At 51.0% G+C, this 16840-nt stretch overlaps 1 protein-coding gene across 7 annotated transcripts in view; it reads left to right on the forward strand.

Annotated features, from left to right (window-relative positions):
- Positions 1 to 16310, forward strand: part of NME9 (NME/NM23 family member 9) — a 26387-nt gene extending 10077 nt beyond the window's left edge. For 3 of the 7 annotated variants that reach the window (XM_082393468.1, XM_082393467.1, XM_082393473.1), the window contains exons 4-13: positions 3604 to 3707; positions 4412 to 4438; positions 4830 to 4901; positions 6924 to 7040; positions 8171 to 8246; positions 11047 to 11129; positions 11424 to 11516; positions 12449 to 12603; positions 14001 to 14137; positions 16062 to 16310. In XM_082393468.1, coding sequence (XP_082249594.1) covers positions 3604 to 3707; positions 4412 to 4438; positions 4830 to 4901; positions 6924 to 7040; positions 8171 to 8246; positions 11047 to 11129; positions 11424 to 11516; positions 12449 to 12603; positions 14001 to 14137; positions 16062 to 16156 — 959 coding nt within the window. In that variant the 3' untranslated portion in view covers positions 16157 to 16310. The other 4 variants (XM_082393469.1, XM_082393471.1, XM_082393470.1 and 1 more) reach the window with 4 other exon arrangements.
- Positions 16311 to 16840: the final 530 nt, after the last annotated feature.

The raw sequence follows: 16840 nt of genomic DNA on the forward strand, positions 1-16840 counted from the left end.
CGTCTTAGAGGCTGCCCAGCACAGCTGCTCCCCAACTCTTCCTTTCTCTGCTTCTTTTCCTCTAGAGATCTCTGGGCTCCATTTCTGTGTCTGCTCAGTTCTCTCTATAAATACATCTGCTCGGTCAGCTGGTATCTGCTCTCATCTCTCTCCATCGCCGCCCCTGCACCCATGACTTCAGCACTCAAGCCCCCCTCCCCCATCCCTCCAGTCCCTTCACCCACTGTCCCCTGAGGTTTGTCCTCGGCTCCAACCTGTTTCCAAACATGCCACAAGTTTCCCCACTTCTTCACTTGTATCCACGTTGTTCCTACTACCTGAAATATCATGACCCCCCTACAACCTGTAGAAACCTTTCTCATTCCCAGGCAGTTCTAAAGCAGCCTCCTTGCATGAATCTTTCCTGAACCTCTGTGTGGTCACTTCCGCCTGGCGTCTCTAGGGCATTTGGGTGGGACTCTGTCTCAACCCCCAGCACACACCCAACCTGGTGTGGCCCCTGTGAAGGTAGGCATTCCATGCTTTCCTCCAAACTCTAGCACAGGGCCATTGTCTTTTTCATTTCCATCAGGAGCAGACGTGTCCAGGGCCGGGCCGAGGGGTTCTTAATAAATGCGGTTGCATTGATCCGGGATGTGGGTGTGAGTCCGGCCACACTCTACTACTGAGGGATTACAAGGCTTTGTTGATGGTGCCAGGTCTTAACCATGCTGTCCATGTGCTTGTGTGCAACCGGAACATGGCTCCAGGCAAACAGCCATGACTTCTGTTTCTTTAACAACAGCAAGAAAGCCACCAGCTCCTCATTTTTGGAGGATTTGCCACGTTCCAGGCACCCTCATCTATTGAGTGTGGACTTTGTCGAGTCCTGCTCGAAGCACAACACGAGAGAACTGTGTGGACCTAAGGCAGCAGGGGCTCGTCTGCCCCTCCTCATCAAGCAGTCGCCAGGAACTCAGGCTCTTCCCTCTTTCTAGAACCAGCAGAGATTGGCTTCCAAGGTCAGCCATCTTGGAGCTCTGGTCTTCTGCTGGCTCACTTCCACCTGCCTTCAAACATGCGAAAGTCTATTCAGATTTACACACACACCCCCCTCCCTTTTCATTTTCTCTGCCATTCCTTTCCTTCCTTCTCTTTCTGCTTCCTGCCTTTCAGAGTCAATCTCTTCATAACTTCCTCTCCCGCCCTCAGCCACCTCTCTCCCACAACCGTGGGAAGTGTGCCTTCGTCCCCACCACTCCTCGTAGAGGCAGGGAGTGCAAGAGGAGATGGGAAGCTGGTGCAAATGAGTAGGCTGATCTAGCAATGCAAACCCTGCATAGAGATTGGCAGCTAATTGAGTCCCAATTTTTTCCTGCCAGGGCTTGAACCTGGTCTCCTTGGTGGGCCTGGATACAGGGTCTTCTAATTCTTCAAGGATTTTTTTCCTGGAGTCACCCAAATGCCTTTCTCTCCCATTCCTGTGGTCTACTGAAATCTCCAGATCCCTCAACTGTGAAGCTGTTGTCCTCAAAGGAGCCTCAAAGAAGTTTTGTCCTCCACCTGGATGTTGAGGAGGACCAGATCCTTCTCTCTTGCCCCTGCTGGTGTCTGGCTGACTTTGGGGCTATTTGTCCTAGACTCTCTGGTCGGTACTGGAAATGCAACGTGTCTGGAATCTAGTTCACTTTCCTCCCTCCCCAGATGCTCTCTCCCTGCCTCCACCCAGTTCTTTCTCTCTGCCGGGCTCAAAGGTGGTCCTTCTCACACCCACAGGACTGCCACTCCCAGTCTTTCCACTACATTTTCAAAGTCTCAGAGATTCCTTCGTTTCTCCCCTCCCTCAACACAGCCACCCCTGTGTCTGGCTTCCTTGCCCCTCTTAAACCCAGCCTGGCTCTTACTTTCTCTGCAAAACTATGTTGCTTGGCTGAACTAACCCATACTCTTGAATTCATGCATCTTCTTTCCCGGAGTCATTGAAAGAGCACGGGCTGTGGCATCAGACAAACCTCAGTCCAAAACTCAGGTCTGCTGCTTGAGAATTTTTATTTATTTATTTTTTTTACCTTGGGTTGGTTATTTCATTCCTCATTTCTATGGTAGGAAAATGATACCTATCTTGCTGGATTTTTTGAGAGAAAAGCAAAGTGCAGATGCCCTCTCGTAGCTCAGTAAATATTAACTCTCTCTCCTTTCTAAAACTTACTGTGAACCCTTGTTGCCTAGTAAATCAGGATGGAACTCCTCAAACCCACATTCCCCACTTCTCCAGTGATCTCTGCCACCACTGATCAACCCAACCGCAGCGGCCCCTGGACTCCCCCACCATGCTTCCCACCATGGCCTCCCTCTCTGCCGGTCCAAGCCTGGCATTTCCACGATGCCCAATGCAGGTCGCCTCTCCACTGCAAAGCCTGCTCCCCTGAGGCCTACAGTACAGCGTTAAGACAGTGCTGCCAGAGTCTATGCTAATTTTAATAATGATAATTTAGGGAATTCCCTGGTGGTACGGTGGTTAGGACTCTGATCTTTCACTGCTGAGGACCCGGGTTCAATCTCTGATCGGGGAACTAAGATCCCGCAAGCCGTGTGGCATGGCCAAAGGAAAAAAAAAAGATAATTTATATCATGGTTTATTAACAGTTCTCATATGACATGAAAATTTTGAAATGTGAATCTTCAAAAAGTAAAATCGCAAATTGCATGCTATTAAAACTGGCAGGGCTGATAGTTTATAAGCAGTGTCCACACTCTCTCCCCATGAGCATGCCCTCTAACTGCAGAACAGAGACACCCCCTGTGTGGATCAGGCATGAGCTCTGAGTGCTGAGGTCTTTAGGAAGACATCCTTCCTTCAAATGTGACCACTGGTCCATCACCATCTAGCACTTACTTGCTGCGTCCGACTGGGCTGGGCAGGTCTGGTGCGTATCTGGTGCACATGTGTTGGCTTCGCTGCTTAGCTTCTTACAGGCCTCAGGGTTTAGTGCAATCAGACAAGAGGGTCCCTCACACCCAGTCCCACCACACTCCAGAGACTGGGACCAAAGCAGAAGGCACCCCAGTTTCCACCTAGGTCTCTCTCAGGTTCACTTTCCAGGAGAATAATGTTGATTTGATAAAGTAAAGTTTTAAAGATAAAACTCTCCTTTACTCAAAGCAAGTGGCTTCCAATGCATCAGGAGGAAAGGTTAATGCTATGATTATTATCAAAGTAGCTAAGAGTTGATTGCATGCTGATAGGTCACCTACAGCGACCTCTTCCTTTTAGAAGAGATAGTTTCAGTCCATTTCAAATACTTACTGAGGGCTTCTCTGTGCTAGGCCTGACCCTGAATGTAGCTGAAAATTCCTTAAGGCAAAGGATTCATGTTAAGTAAGCGATTTTCCACCGTAGTCACTTCATTGTGTTTAGAATTCGGAACACTGAGTTCATGAGGGAAAGCTGTGTTTCCACACTTGCTCATACTCTGCTGGGATAATAAATCCCTTTAACCATGAAATAAATATCCCTGCAAACGGATGTCCATCGGAGGGGGTTGGAATGTGCAGGTATCAATTTTGCCTGACACGCTGGGCGCTGGTGCCCGCTGAGCGCTCCTGCTTCTTGGTCCCACGCAGTCGTCGACGTCTACCAAGGCTGGTGCGGCCCCTGCAAGCCCGTGGTGAGCCTCTTCCAGAAGATGAGGATCGAGGTCGGCCTGGACCTTCTGCATTTTGCATTAGTAAGGTCCTCTCTCAGCACAATGTCACATAACTTGTAAAAAACTTAAAAATTTAAAAACAGGAACAGGAAGTTTGAGGGGCCTTTTTCAGATCATCGACAAGGCATCCGTTGTGGATTTTTTGCTGATACCAGTTTCTCTAGAGAGGAAGCCTCCTCCCCACCCAGCCTCGCGACAGTCCCTGTGGGCTCAGCTGCCCCTGATGCTGGAGCCGGGAAGGCGTGCGGCCACTTTAAGGCTAACACTCCCTCTTGGCTCGTGGACACTGTGAACCCTGAAGTTTCACTTCCAGAGCACAGGGTTTAAGATTTCTATCCTTGCTCCTTAAAGGGGAACTTTCAGCAAACGTTTACTCAGGTCAGTGTACGGAAATGGGAATCACTTCCAGAGAAGCGTGCAAGAGACACTGGATGCGCCGCATGGGTTGAGGCTCAGAGACGGTGAACACAGGCGAGACTCTCCCTGACGTTAAGTCTCGAGAAGCTGGCCTTCCAGGGCCTGCACTCCTCCCGTGGGAGTGGGTTGTGAGGCTTCTGTGGCGTGAGTGGAGGAGAGGTCTGAATGGGGAGCTTTATCAGACCCGGAGGTGAGCTCAGGACCCTCCTCCGTTGTTGCCACTCGGGGCAGATGAGGGATGTTAGTGGTGGAGCTCCCTTGATCCGGAGCAGGACAAACTGTCACATCCTCCTTATTTTATTCCTCAGAAAACTACACTGGCAACACTCTTACCGGTATGTTGACAGTTGTTACGATTCTGATGAAAAGGCATTAGAAGAAGCATGAGAGAGAGCAAGCCAGGGCTCCACCTGGGGAGGGCAGTCACTGTGTGTGTGTATGTTATGTGTAATGTACGTGTGTGGTGTGTGTGTGTATGTGGTGTGTGGTATGTGGGAGGGTGTGATGTGTGTATATTATGCGTAATGTATGTGCGTGCATGTGTAGCAGTATGTGTGTGCTGGTAGTATGTGTGTGTGGTGTGTGTGTGTGTGTGTGTGTGTGGTGTGTGCATGTGACATGGATGTGTATGTGCTCTGTATGGGGGGTGTGGTGTGTGTGTGTCCCGTGCGGTTCTCCCGCCATCCTGTCCCTGCACCCGGCCTGCTGACAGCCTGTTTCCTTTAGGCAGAGGCAGACTGTCTTGATGTCCTCGAAAAATACAGAGGGAGGTGCGAGCCGACCTTTCTGTTTTATGCAGTAAGTACATTTTCAGTCCAGAACTGTCCCACGGCTGCACATCACGAGGGTTCAGATGGACGCCTGTCACCAAGAGGCCGCACCGCTCCCAGCGAGTGAATGCTGTTTCCTCCCTGGCTCTATTGTTTTGGCCGAGGACAGATGCCCTTAATCTGGGCAGTCATTCTGGGCTTGGGGCCTTCCTGAGGGCAGTACCCGGGACAGAGCAGGACCCACTCAGAGGCCTGTGCTCTTTCTGGTTCGTGAACCTCTTATTTATTTATTTGTTTGTTTTTGGCTGTGTTGGGTCTTCGTTGCTGCGCACAGGCTTTCTCTAGTTGCAGCGAGCGGGGGCTACTCTTCATTGCAGTGCGTGGGCTTCTCACTGCAGTGGCTTCTCTTGTTGTGGAGCACGGGCTCTAGGTACTTGGGCTTCAGTAGTTGTGGCACGTGGGCTCAGTAGTTGTGGCACGTGGGCTCAGTAGTTGTGGCTCGCAGGCTCTAGAGCACAGGCTCGGTAGTTGTGGTGCACAGGCTTAGTTGCTCCGCGGCATGTGGGATCTTCCTGGGACTAGGGATCAAACCTGTGTCCCCTGCATTGGCAAGTGGATTCTTAACCATTGAGCCACCAGGGAAGTCCCTAGTGAACCTCTTGACTGAGGTCTCACTCTCAGAGCAGAGTCTGGAGACATCTGCAGAGGGGACTTCTCAGCAAACATGAAAGCTCCTTTGTGGGGTAGACAAGCTTTGTATTCACTTTCGTTTCATTGTAAAATGTGAAGATATGTTGATACAAAGTCAGAAATGAGATGGGTGATTGATGACGGCCAGTGGTTCAGCGTTTGAAAGGTCATCTGGCTGCCTTCAGCTGTGACATCCACGCGGTGCTCCAGGCCCCTGAGGGCCCGCTGTCTCACACCTGGCTTCCTGGGTTTAGGTCACCTGCTGGGGCCTGAAGACAGTGGATTGATGTTCTCCTCCCGACCCAGTCCAGCCCCTCATAGCACAGTCAGGGAAACTGGGGTCTGCCCACCGGGGCCAGAGTTGTTTAGTTTGGAAAACTTTGGGCTCCTGCCCTCGGCACTGCAAGTATTACAAGTTGGAAGCTTATGGTGAAACATTATTTGAGCTTCGGCTTGCTTTCAGGAGGGAGACTGAAGTTTTATGAAGAAACCTGGTGGGGGAGGGAGCAGGGGTGGGAAGCACTGAGATGAAAGTGCCCTCCGCCAAACTGGCGTCAGAGCTCAGCTGCAGAAATGGGATCATTACCGCAGTGGTTTGCCTGCTTGAGCCCGGAGGGTGCGGGATTAAAGCATAACTCATCACTGGCCGTGTGGGAACATGCGGCAACTCATCACAGTCACACAGCGGTGGTCCTCTGAGGGTGGGATGGAAACAGAAGGAGAACCCAGTGCACGTGAACTTCCATGAGTGACGACGGGCAGGGAGACTTCTGAAAAAGCGAAGGCGGTAAACTCGGGTTCACCGGGAACACCACCTCCACTGTGAGGTCTTCCCTGACCACCCCAGATGGAGCTGGGGATCAATTCTTGCCCCAAATCCCAAGTACCCCATGAAAGCAATGTTCTTATTCTATTGTAACTGTTTCTCTGACACGACCACCTCTCTCCCCACTCGAGACCCCACTCACTGAGGGTGGCAGCTATGTCTTTTCATGTTTAGTGTTTCTGTTCTCTGCCTCTGTCTTGGTGTTGGCATAGTAAGTGCTCAGTTGATACTTGTTGGGTGAAGGAGCCAAGGAGAGGCCACACTTAGTCACTCACAACCCAGTGTGCCTCTGGTCCTCCCCCACCTGACTCCCCGCTGTCCTGAAGCAAGTTTTGAAGGGAGGGGCGTGGGGTAGGGGGCAGAGAAGTGGATGGAGGCTGTGGGCCTGGGGTCCACAGACCTTGACCTTGGGCCCGCTCCTAAACAAAGCTCTTGGACCCTCATGTCTCTTGAAAGAGGTTGCCCATCGTGTGGTTGCCCATCGTGTGGTTGCCCATCGTGTGGTCTGGGCAGGATATCTGTGCTGTATTCTAGGGAGGGGAGCTGGTGGCACTGGTTAGAGGAGCAAACGCCCCGCTGCTGCAGAAAACCATCCGAGAGCAGCTGCAGGCTGAAAAGAGGGTGCTGGCCGAAGGCAGAGAACGGAGAGTGGTAAGCGGCCAGCTCACAAGTGTCTCCCAGGCCAGGCCAGCAGGTCCCTCCCCTGCCCGGCCAATGTCTTCACTGTCCCTGGAAAGCTGCATTAAATGCCCACGCTGGCTGGGGGCCTCTGAGGGCTCAGGGGAGGGTGCAAGTCCCACTAGGAAATCTTCTTTGAAGTCGTCCCCTTCATCCAGAACACTTTAACGTCTTTTATCCATTTCCCTTTCATCCCCACTGCATCTCTTAACAGGGTTTCTGGAACCCTGACAACGAATTCGGAAATGGACATGAAGTTCCGAATCCGGTAGTGGGTACAAGGAGTCAGCCTCAGGGGGAAATCTCTCCTGGTGACCTGCCCTCCCTTCTCATTCCCGAGTTTGACTTGTGATCCCAGAGGGTTCATTTCTTTAACTAGAAGGGGGTCATTACCTTGAGAAACAGGATCAGCACTGCTTGTGATTTTGGTAAATTACTTCCAGGACAACATGGACCGTGAGTTTTTCACAAAAAATTGGCAGCCTTTGAAAACTGACACACCTTGGGTAGAAAGAAGTATTTCCTGGTGCCCTGAGCAGCTGCCAAATGAGCCTTAACATTATTCCATGTTCACTGTTCAAGTTTACGCATTCAGTTCCAAAGAGCAAAGCCCTGTTTTCATAGAATGGATTGGAATCAGATCCTATTTGTTCCCCAGAAAACTGGCAATTTTTCCCCAAGAAAGAAAATCACAGACGCTTGTACCTACTCCACAGATAAATGATCTCTCTCTCTGTACTACCTGCACAGTGTAGCCAGTTGCTTACTATTTACTTGCATTTCAGTTCTTACTTTGTCTTCTTGACAACTCTCTATTTCATCTTTCTTTTTCCTTAGTTTCTACTTGATGCTCGTGGAAACAGGCAGACTCTAAACCTTAAGATCAGCGTGGATGTCCTTGTCTTCAGTCGCTCTCCCTCCCCCGCTCCCTACCACCCAACTACTCAAAAGGTTCTTGAAAAGTTTCCAAAGCTGATAATCTTGACCCTCTTCTTCTGCTCTGCATTTAGGACCTTTACCTATTCGGCTTCTGCTGGTTTTTGAAGGTCTTTGTGGAGTTTTAATTAGCTAACTACTTGCTGTCCATGACCAATTTGTACTAGATTAAAGATGAGGCTCTTTCTGACAAAGATGAATGCTTTTCCCACGAAAAGGAAGATGGTGACGATGAGGATGCGGGTGAGTACAGAACCAACAAGCATGGCAAGAAGGCAGAGCAGACTTGGATTTGATGTGTGTTTTTTTTTTAAAATTTATTTATTTTATTTATTTATTTTTGGCTGTGTTGGGTCTTTGTTGCTGGGCGTGGGCTTTCTCTAGTTGCAGCGAGTCGGGGCTACTCTTCGTTGCGGTGCACGGGCTTCTCATTGCGGTGGCTTCTCTTGTTGTGGAGCACGGGCTCTAGGCACGCGGGCTTCAGTAGTTGTGGCACGTGGGCTCAGTAGCTGTGGCTCGCGGGCTCTAGAGGACAGAATTAGTTGCTCTGCGGCATGTGGGATATTCCCCGACCAGGGCTCGAACCCGTGTCCCCTTCATTGGCAGGCGGATTCTTAACCACTGCACCACCAAGGAAGCCCTGATGTGTGTTTTTTATTTTTTAATTTTTTTTGGCCTCACTGCACATCATGTGGGACCTCAGTTCCCCTGCCATGGATCGAACCCGCGCCCCCTCCACTGGAAGCACGGAGTCTTAACCACTGGACCACCAGGGAAGTCCCTGATGTGTCTTTAAAAAATATATGAGTAATCAGTTTATTGAGCGATCTGAACTCTGGGAAGATAACCCATAAAATGTTTTGTCTCCAATCACCTGACTTCAAACATACTGTGTTAAGTGTCCCTCCTGCCCTTTAATGGCATCTTGGGCACCTTTCAGAGCTTTCTGATCATGTTCAGTTATAACAACTGTGAGTTTCATGGCAATTTCTGGGCATCAGGAAAGGCTCCCTTAGTAAAATGGAGGGAGTGACGCTAATAAGATAAAGTAATGATGCTGGTGTTCCCTTAGTCCTTATTTGAGCTAAAGAGTTTGAGCTTCTTTCACCTTTTTTCTGAAGTGTCAGAAAGTCAGCTGTACTGAACCCCTTCCCTCCCCACAGCCCTGCACCCACTTCCCCTTATGCCCGAAATATTAACTCATGGATTTTACACTCCTGAGCATTGCTGTTCTTCCTGAACCTTTAATATGAGAAGAATACCTTGACCTGACAGTGGGAAGAGAAGCCAGAGGTTAGAGAGGCTGTTGCTGGCAAGGTGGCTCCCGATGGTCCCTGAGACACCAGGGGAAACCAGGATGCAGCTCAAGAACCGAGCTGGAGAGAGAAGGAAGTTCTGGTTCTCCCTGAAATAGAAAAGCTGCTTATTCATGTGTGGATGACGAGGACTTTCTGAGTTGGATCCTAACAAGGGAAGAGGCACAGTTTAGGAGAGCAAGAAACTTCAAGTGTGAAAAGGAAATCAGCGACTTGGCTTCTGCAGGAAACGTTTGTTGTCTCCTTTTGGGATTACCTCTTTATTCCCTTCCCCATTATTTCCTCCCAAATCAGGTCTCTCCACCTAGAAAACTACCCAAAGCCTACCCTTGCCCTTAGCCTTCCTCTCCCCCGAGCCTAGCTTCCTGAACATGGTCCACACTCCTTGGGCCACCCTCTCCTCCACCCCTGCCCCCTTGCCGCTCCCCAAGGCTCCAGTGACCTTCTTGGTGCCAAATCCAGAGGGCAGTTTCCAGTCATAGCCTATGGCATCCTTCTGTGGGCTTGGCTGATGTCCCCAATGTCTTCCTACTCAAAGCCCTCTTCTCGTCTGGTGTCTGAGATGTCGAGACCTTTCTCGTTTTCCTTCTTGTTTTCTCTGGCCTCTCCGCCACCTCCCCTTCCTTGGCTTCTTTTTTTTTTGCTCCCTTTTCAGGCTGGAGTTCTCAGGGCCCCAGCCCTGGTCTCTTCTCTTCTCACCCTATACCTCTAGGCGGTCTCCTTAATCGGTCAATTTATAAGGGGATTTATTGTAAGAGTCCCTTGAAGTCCAAGTGTTCACAGGATGTTAGAAATAGTGCTCACGGAATAATGAATAGATTGGCTTGCTTAAAATGATTCACACCTTTGCAGCCCACATTTTTTAGATTTTTCAAAGTAGGAGGCCCTCCTCAGATGCAGATACTGTCATGTTACAGCACAACTGATATAAAAGTTGAAAAGAGAAAATAGGCCGTGGGGGGATATAGAGTCTGTGGAGAGTGTAGGTAGCTCACCAAAGCCAAGTCCATACAAACGGAAGTCTGGCAGGGATGGGTTTGTGCCCAGACACGGGGCTCCCCACGGCGTCTGCGGGCCTGAGCGGTGGGCGGCGGCCACGGGGCACCTTCCTCGTCGCCACAGCTGCTTGGACCTATGGACACAGCCCACCAGTAGACTGGCCAGTGATCTACGACTGGTGCCTGGGCTCCAAACAATGAGCTGGCCGATTCTCAGGAGAGTGTGAACAGAGACAGAGGAGACGGAAGGCGCAGTTTGGTAGAACGTGCTGGCCCTGAACAGTCATGCCGACTCGGGGCCTGGGGCAGCCACTACTGACCAGATGCCGGGAAAGGCAAAAAGGCACACCGAGAGGAGAACACGGTCGGCAGCAGTTAGAGGTCAAGAATCACGACAGGGTGACAGGAAGGGACAAGGGCCGACTCTTTCGGTTGTTTCTGGTTTTTGCTCCTGAGCTGTCTTTGACCTCCTCCCCCATCTCCCATGCCCTCCTCCCTCCCCACGCCCTCCCTCCCAGGTTCATGTCCCTTGCATGTCTCTGTCCCTTGCAGCCAGGCTGAGGTTGGGATCTGGAGCCAGACCCCTGCATCCACTAGAATCTAGGTCTGCACAAGCACAGCCAAGAGGCCAGGGGAGGGAAGCCGGAGGCTGTGGGTGGGGCTGCACGTCCCTGCGGAGGGTCTCCCGAGAGCCCAGCGTCTGACAGCACCATCGCCGGCTTGTTGCAGTGTCATCAGAGAAGGCCTGCACCTTGGCAGTCATTAAACCAGATGCGGTGGTCCATGGGAAGACGGATGAGATTATCATGAAGGTAAGAGAGACAACGCTTACCTTACAGACTATCCTCATGTCTTCTCTGGTGGAAAAACCGGGGTGGAGCATTGTGTAGCAGTGTCCTAGGGGGAAAGAGGGCTTCTAAGGAGTTTTAATTAAAATTCCATTTAAGTAACTTACAATTTTTTAAATTGAATTGGAGGACGAGGGTCTCCACTGCTTTTAATGTTGCCTTTTCCATCATCTTTTACTCTCAACACATTGAAATGTGAATTTGGGCTTGCTTTACCCTTTTAGAGTATATATATACATATATATATATCTCCTACAGATCCAGGAAGCTGGGTTTGACATTTTAACAAATGAAGAGAGAACCATGACAGAAGCAGAAATGCGACTTTTCTACCAACACAGAGCTGGAGAGGTCAGCTTCTCTGCTTCCACTTATCCAAAACACTCTCATTTCTTTCTCCTTCTCCAACATTGTGTTTATAGATTGCTATTAGTTTGGGAGAAAATAGAGTATTATGAAGAACAAGAATATGAACAGCAAGTGAGCCACGAACTTGCTCTCCGAATAATAATTACGGGCTGTATCAGGGAGACTTTCTTTGGTAGCAAGGATGAGAGTCTGACTCCAACTTAAGGGATGAAATAAGGAATTTATCGGAGGGATACTCCACGACTCCCAGAACTGAAGAGAGTTGAAGGACTTGCATAAGAAGGTGTGGGGAGAAGAAGAACCAAGGCAGGGGTAGGGCTCTCAGGAGCAAAACCTCACGGACGGTCACTTCGGGTGCTGCTGTTGGGGGACTCAGATCCAACCACTTTCCATCTGCTTCTGCTTGTGACTCACCCACTTGGGAGGGAGGGTGTGGGTGAGCGAGCCTGGGCTCCACCTCTCCGGCGAGGGGGTGTGTATGTGGAGGGGTGGATAGGCATTGCGGTTGTCAGCTGGACTAGGACCAAGTGAAATGGGGAAGGGTTTCTCCCCAAAGGAAGCCTGAGTACTGCTACTTGAAGAAGGGGGAAGGGTTGCACAAAGTCTCAGCCGCATCCCCTGGTTATCCAGCACCCACATGATTTCCATATTTGTGGTCTGCTAAATGCTCCCACCTAACTTATTATCTCATGTTCAACCCCAAGTGAGTCAACTCGAAGCCTCGTCTTCCTACCTTTAACTTATATCTGGGTGTGGTTAGGCCCCCCACCTCCCGGGGGCCCTCCACGGGCCTGCAGGCTGGTGGCAAGGCCGCTCACTGACCCTCTCCCATCCTGTGTGTGGGATGGGCCCGCCGGCCCGCTGCAGGCCCTGGGGCCCCTGCCCTGGCTCACTGTCTTCCCTCCCCGTGCTAGGAGGCATTTGAGCAGCTGGTACATCACATGTGCAGTGGACCGAGCCGCCTCATGATCCTCACCAGGACTGAGGGCACCGAGGATGTGGTCACCGCCTGGCAAACCCTCATGGGACCCTGTGACCCCGATGTGGCAAGGAGGGAGCAGCCTGACAGGTGACGTCACCCGCTGTGGTCCTTGCATGCATCTCAAAACCTGCATCCAAGGAAGCTGAGAGCCCTGCTCGAGGTTCAGCCCAGAACCATGGGTAACACAGAAGGCTCCCCGATGGCCATGAAGCTCCCTCTGTGTCATACATTAGGGGAGTCCCTGACCTCCCTGTTGTGTATTTGAGGAGACCTTGACATCCTCTCCCTCTGATCCAGCCCCCAGCTCTTCACTGGGCGCCTCCTTGCTGCCTCTTTCCCTCTTCTGAAGGCTGCAGCTGGGTCCTCACTGTTCTCTCTGCAGCCAAAGGGTCCCATCGCGTGGTCCCAGAGCCACCTGCAACTCTCACCCAGGAAATACAGATTCCAGGGCCCCACACAGGTCTACCAAGTCAGAGGCTCTGGGTGAGGCCTAGGACTGTGCCGTGTAGACTCACCTCCTCAACCCCCATCCCCTACTCCCTGCCCAAGGTGTCCTGAGGCCCCCTAGAGTCTGAGCACTCGGCTCTGAGCACAGCACTTGGCTGTTCCCTGGCCCTGTGTGAATATTCAGCCCGGCGCCACCAATGCCAAACCCACTGTGTCTTGCCTTTGAAGCGGAGAGAGGCCTCACCAACAGGAAAGAAATTAGCAAGAGACTAAGTAACTACAGTTTTGACTGTGACATAACATTTGTAGGGGGCCGGGAACATTCATATATGAGGCAGCCCGGGTTCAGATCTTCAGTTTTCTGAGCCTCAGTTCCCTCATCTATAAAAGGGAGATATGAGCACCTGTCGTGGGAAGCTGTACAGTGTTGTGGTTCAGAGCACCGACCTTAGAATCTCTCTTCTTCCTCTTTCTAACTGTGTGACCCTGGGTCATCCATGCTTTAATCCCTCTGCCTTAATTTCCTCATCTGGAAAATGGGAACTATAATAGGATAGGACCTGCCTCAGATTAAGAGAGAAAGAGAAAGAGAGAAAGAGAAGTTAGAACATTGTTTGACATACGGGAAGTCCTAGCAATATTAGTATTATCTTAGGGGACCTTGGGGGATTAACTATGCCAACCTGTACCAAGCCCTCGGCAGGGTGCTAGCCTAGCCCCCGTAGTAACAGCAATAAAATAGCAGCTCCTGGGCTCACACCATAACTCACGCATATTTAAACTGGGGATCATGACAGAGTCTCCCTCACAGGGTTGCCGCACAAATGAAATGAGATCAGGTATGTTAAGCACTGGCAACGTGCCCAGAACACCGCGGCTACTATCATCCTTGCTGCTGTTCCTGGCGTTTCCAGCAGAGAAAGCCATGTCACAGAAATGCCAGCTGCTGATTGGTAGCTGGTGGCCATGTTGCCAGAGAGCAAAACATTTCTTTTCAAATGAGACGATCGTTTCTTGTACGTTTTGCATGCTCCCAGTCTCCGGGCTCAGTATGGCACAGAAATGCCCTTTAATGCGGTCCACGGAAGCCGAGACTCAGAAGATGCCCGCCGGGAACTGGCACTGCTCTTCCCCAGTTTTAAGTTTTCAGACCAGGTTCCGGAAGCCCCTCTGGGTAAGTCATCCAGGCAGATCTGGTCTGTATTAAATCTGCAGCGGGGATGGGGGGGGCGGGTACTGCCAGTAACTGTGGTAACCAAGTCCTCCGTCTAATAAGGGCCTGCTGGGGAAACAGGGCCCATTACGTAACTTTAGCGGCAGTCCTGCTCTATTGTGTTTTCAGAGTAACAGTTTTGCTTTTTCATTACATTTTTGGCTGCATTTTTACTTTGAAGCCAAACTCTCGTTACAGAGTTACTGTGCATTCTCCTGTGGAAAGCACCCGGAAAATGTAACTAACTTTCTGGAAGCCCACTTCCAGGGCAGAGGCCAGATGTCATTCCCTCACTTCCTCTGTGCTCCACGTGCCCCATCAAGCCCTTGGTGGGGTCGCCGAGAAGCAGAGGGTTTCACAGAAGGGCCCTCTGCCCATCGCTGCGGTGGCTCTCATATCCCTCAGACCCCACACTTCGGGAAAAGCGTGCTGGGTCATCCCCACCTCCAAATCTGGGTGAGAAACCCACGGGGCTCAGAGTGCACGTGACTCACCCCACTCCACGAGTGGCAGAACCAGACCCGGCCCGTGCTGCTCCTGCCGCCGTGTTGCACGTCTCTGGGTTGAGCCTGAAGTGAGGTGGAAGGGGCCAGGGGGTGAACATCCTGGGAAAAGCAAAGGATGTGAGGGGGGGCATTCTTGGGAGAAGGCTGCCTGCAGATCTGAAATGGTAATAACCTCCGTGTGCCTAAATGTTTGGGTTTTAACCAGTCGGTTTACCAAAATGTTTGAAATGTTCGTCACGGTCTCTTCAAGATTTGAATCCAACCAAGCAAGAATAGGTGGTTTGGGGGTGAGGAGAGGAAGGGCGGGAGCTGACCCCTGCTGGCCCTCGTTTAATCCTGGTGCTGCCTGCTGCCAACTGAGGGACAAGCTGGGAGTGTGATGGAGTTTAGGGAGCTGAGAAATCCTGGGAAGTTGGCTCTGTGTGGACCAGAGACCCAAGTCTGAACATCCAGGTGCGTGTGGTGGTTCTCCAAAGCCATCCTCCGTGGGAAGAACTCTCACTCTGGTGTGGGTGGCACTGCGAGGAGCTTTCCTCTGGGAGCCTGCCCTCAGGGAGAGCCCACGACGTGCTTCCTTATGTGTCCAGGGTCATGTGACATCTTCATCCTTTTGGGGGGGGTGGTGACTGGAAACAAGTAGGTATGACTCTGGGAAAGGAGGAGAGCGACCTGGTTGGGCACCGCTCATCTGGGCCATCGGGGAGAGTGTTGGGAGATCGTGAGCCTGACTTTTTGGCCTCAGGTGATAATGAGCAAAGGGAACAAGTCCAGAAGGGTCTGAGCCTAGACCACACCTGGGAGTAAGTGCACAGCTTCCTGCGGGGATGACCTTGAAGCAGCCTCGTTGGGGTGTGGTGCTGTGCCCCTTTGTCTGACGTGTATGTTGTGCCTTCTCAGTTGTCAGGAGCAGAGTGTGCTTTCCACGTACCCAGCACTTCTTCTGGGCCCTGGAGACAGAATCCTGGGTTTGAATCCTGGCTCCACTATCTACTAGCTGAATAGCCTCGGGAAAGTTACTTCCCTTTTTGGACCTCAGTTTCCTCATTTGTGAAATGGAGATAATGAGAGGCCCATTATAGCCCCATAATAATCCTCTTCCTCAGAGGGCTCTTGTGAAGATGAAAGGAGACGAAGCACGTGAAGCTCTTAGCCTGGGGCCTGACACACAGCAAGTGCTCAACCCATGTCACTTCCTCTCCTAATTTTTTCCGAGTCCCTAACACACATATTAGGACCTCTCTTTGCGGCTCCGTCCACCCTGACCCCTAACTTCACCGTCTGTGATGCACTTAGATTTTCCCCTTTCCGCTGTTCCTTTGTGGACAGTTTGGGGACAGGGCTGCTGTGAGAAGTCCTACAGCATGCCTGTTGTCCCACAGGCCTCGAGGCCGAAGGAGAGGGCCCCGGTGAGGTGCCGTGCTCCCCCGAGGACGTGGACGAGGCGTCCCGCGACCAGGGTGAGGCCGTGAGATGACGCGTCAGTGCACCCATATCTGCTGCACGTAAGGAAACCTCCAGAACCGAAACTTCCTCTTTTGAGCACCAATCCTTTTTTGGTTTAGTTATCATTCATGAATAAAAATAATAGTATCCACTTTCCTGCCTTATTAAACAGTACGAATATGGAACATGTACTTTTTTTTGGCCATCTCTGGGATTTTAGAAAATAAATGGACATCAGTCATTGAACTCTGCTATGATAGTGTCATCTCAGGGGATACTGAGTTACAGAGGACAGTGTCTCCCAGTAATAAAGCTACGTTATGGATGAAACAATTTTAGAGCTTAACTTGGTAACAATGGACTTGAAAATAGTGCAACAAGATTGAATGTGACACTTCAGGGCTTACTGACATGGGGGCAAATATAAATCAGCTTTAAATCTTCATGCCGCCCACCCAGGCCACAAGGGGTAGTCCTGGAATATGCCAGATTCATCTCCACGAATCAGGGCATGTTCAGAAAGCAATGCTTGGGGGTTACATTTGGAACCAGGGTTCATCTAATTTTCTTGATGCCCCCTTCCCCCATTTCTTTGGTTTCTGATTTTGGCTAAAGCCTAATTTTAAAACCTGAGCGCTCCTAGTGGTGGCGCCAGCTTTCACTATTGCCTGGTTTAGCTGTCCCTCCATGGGACACAGGAGGTTTTCAGTAACTA

Source organism: Balaenoptera borealis (genome assembly GCF_965194805.1).
Source record: "Balaenoptera borealis genome assembly, chromosome: 5".
Lineage (NCBI taxonomy): Eukaryota > Metazoa > Chordata > Mammalia > Artiodactyla > Balaenopteridae > Balaenoptera > Balaenoptera borealis.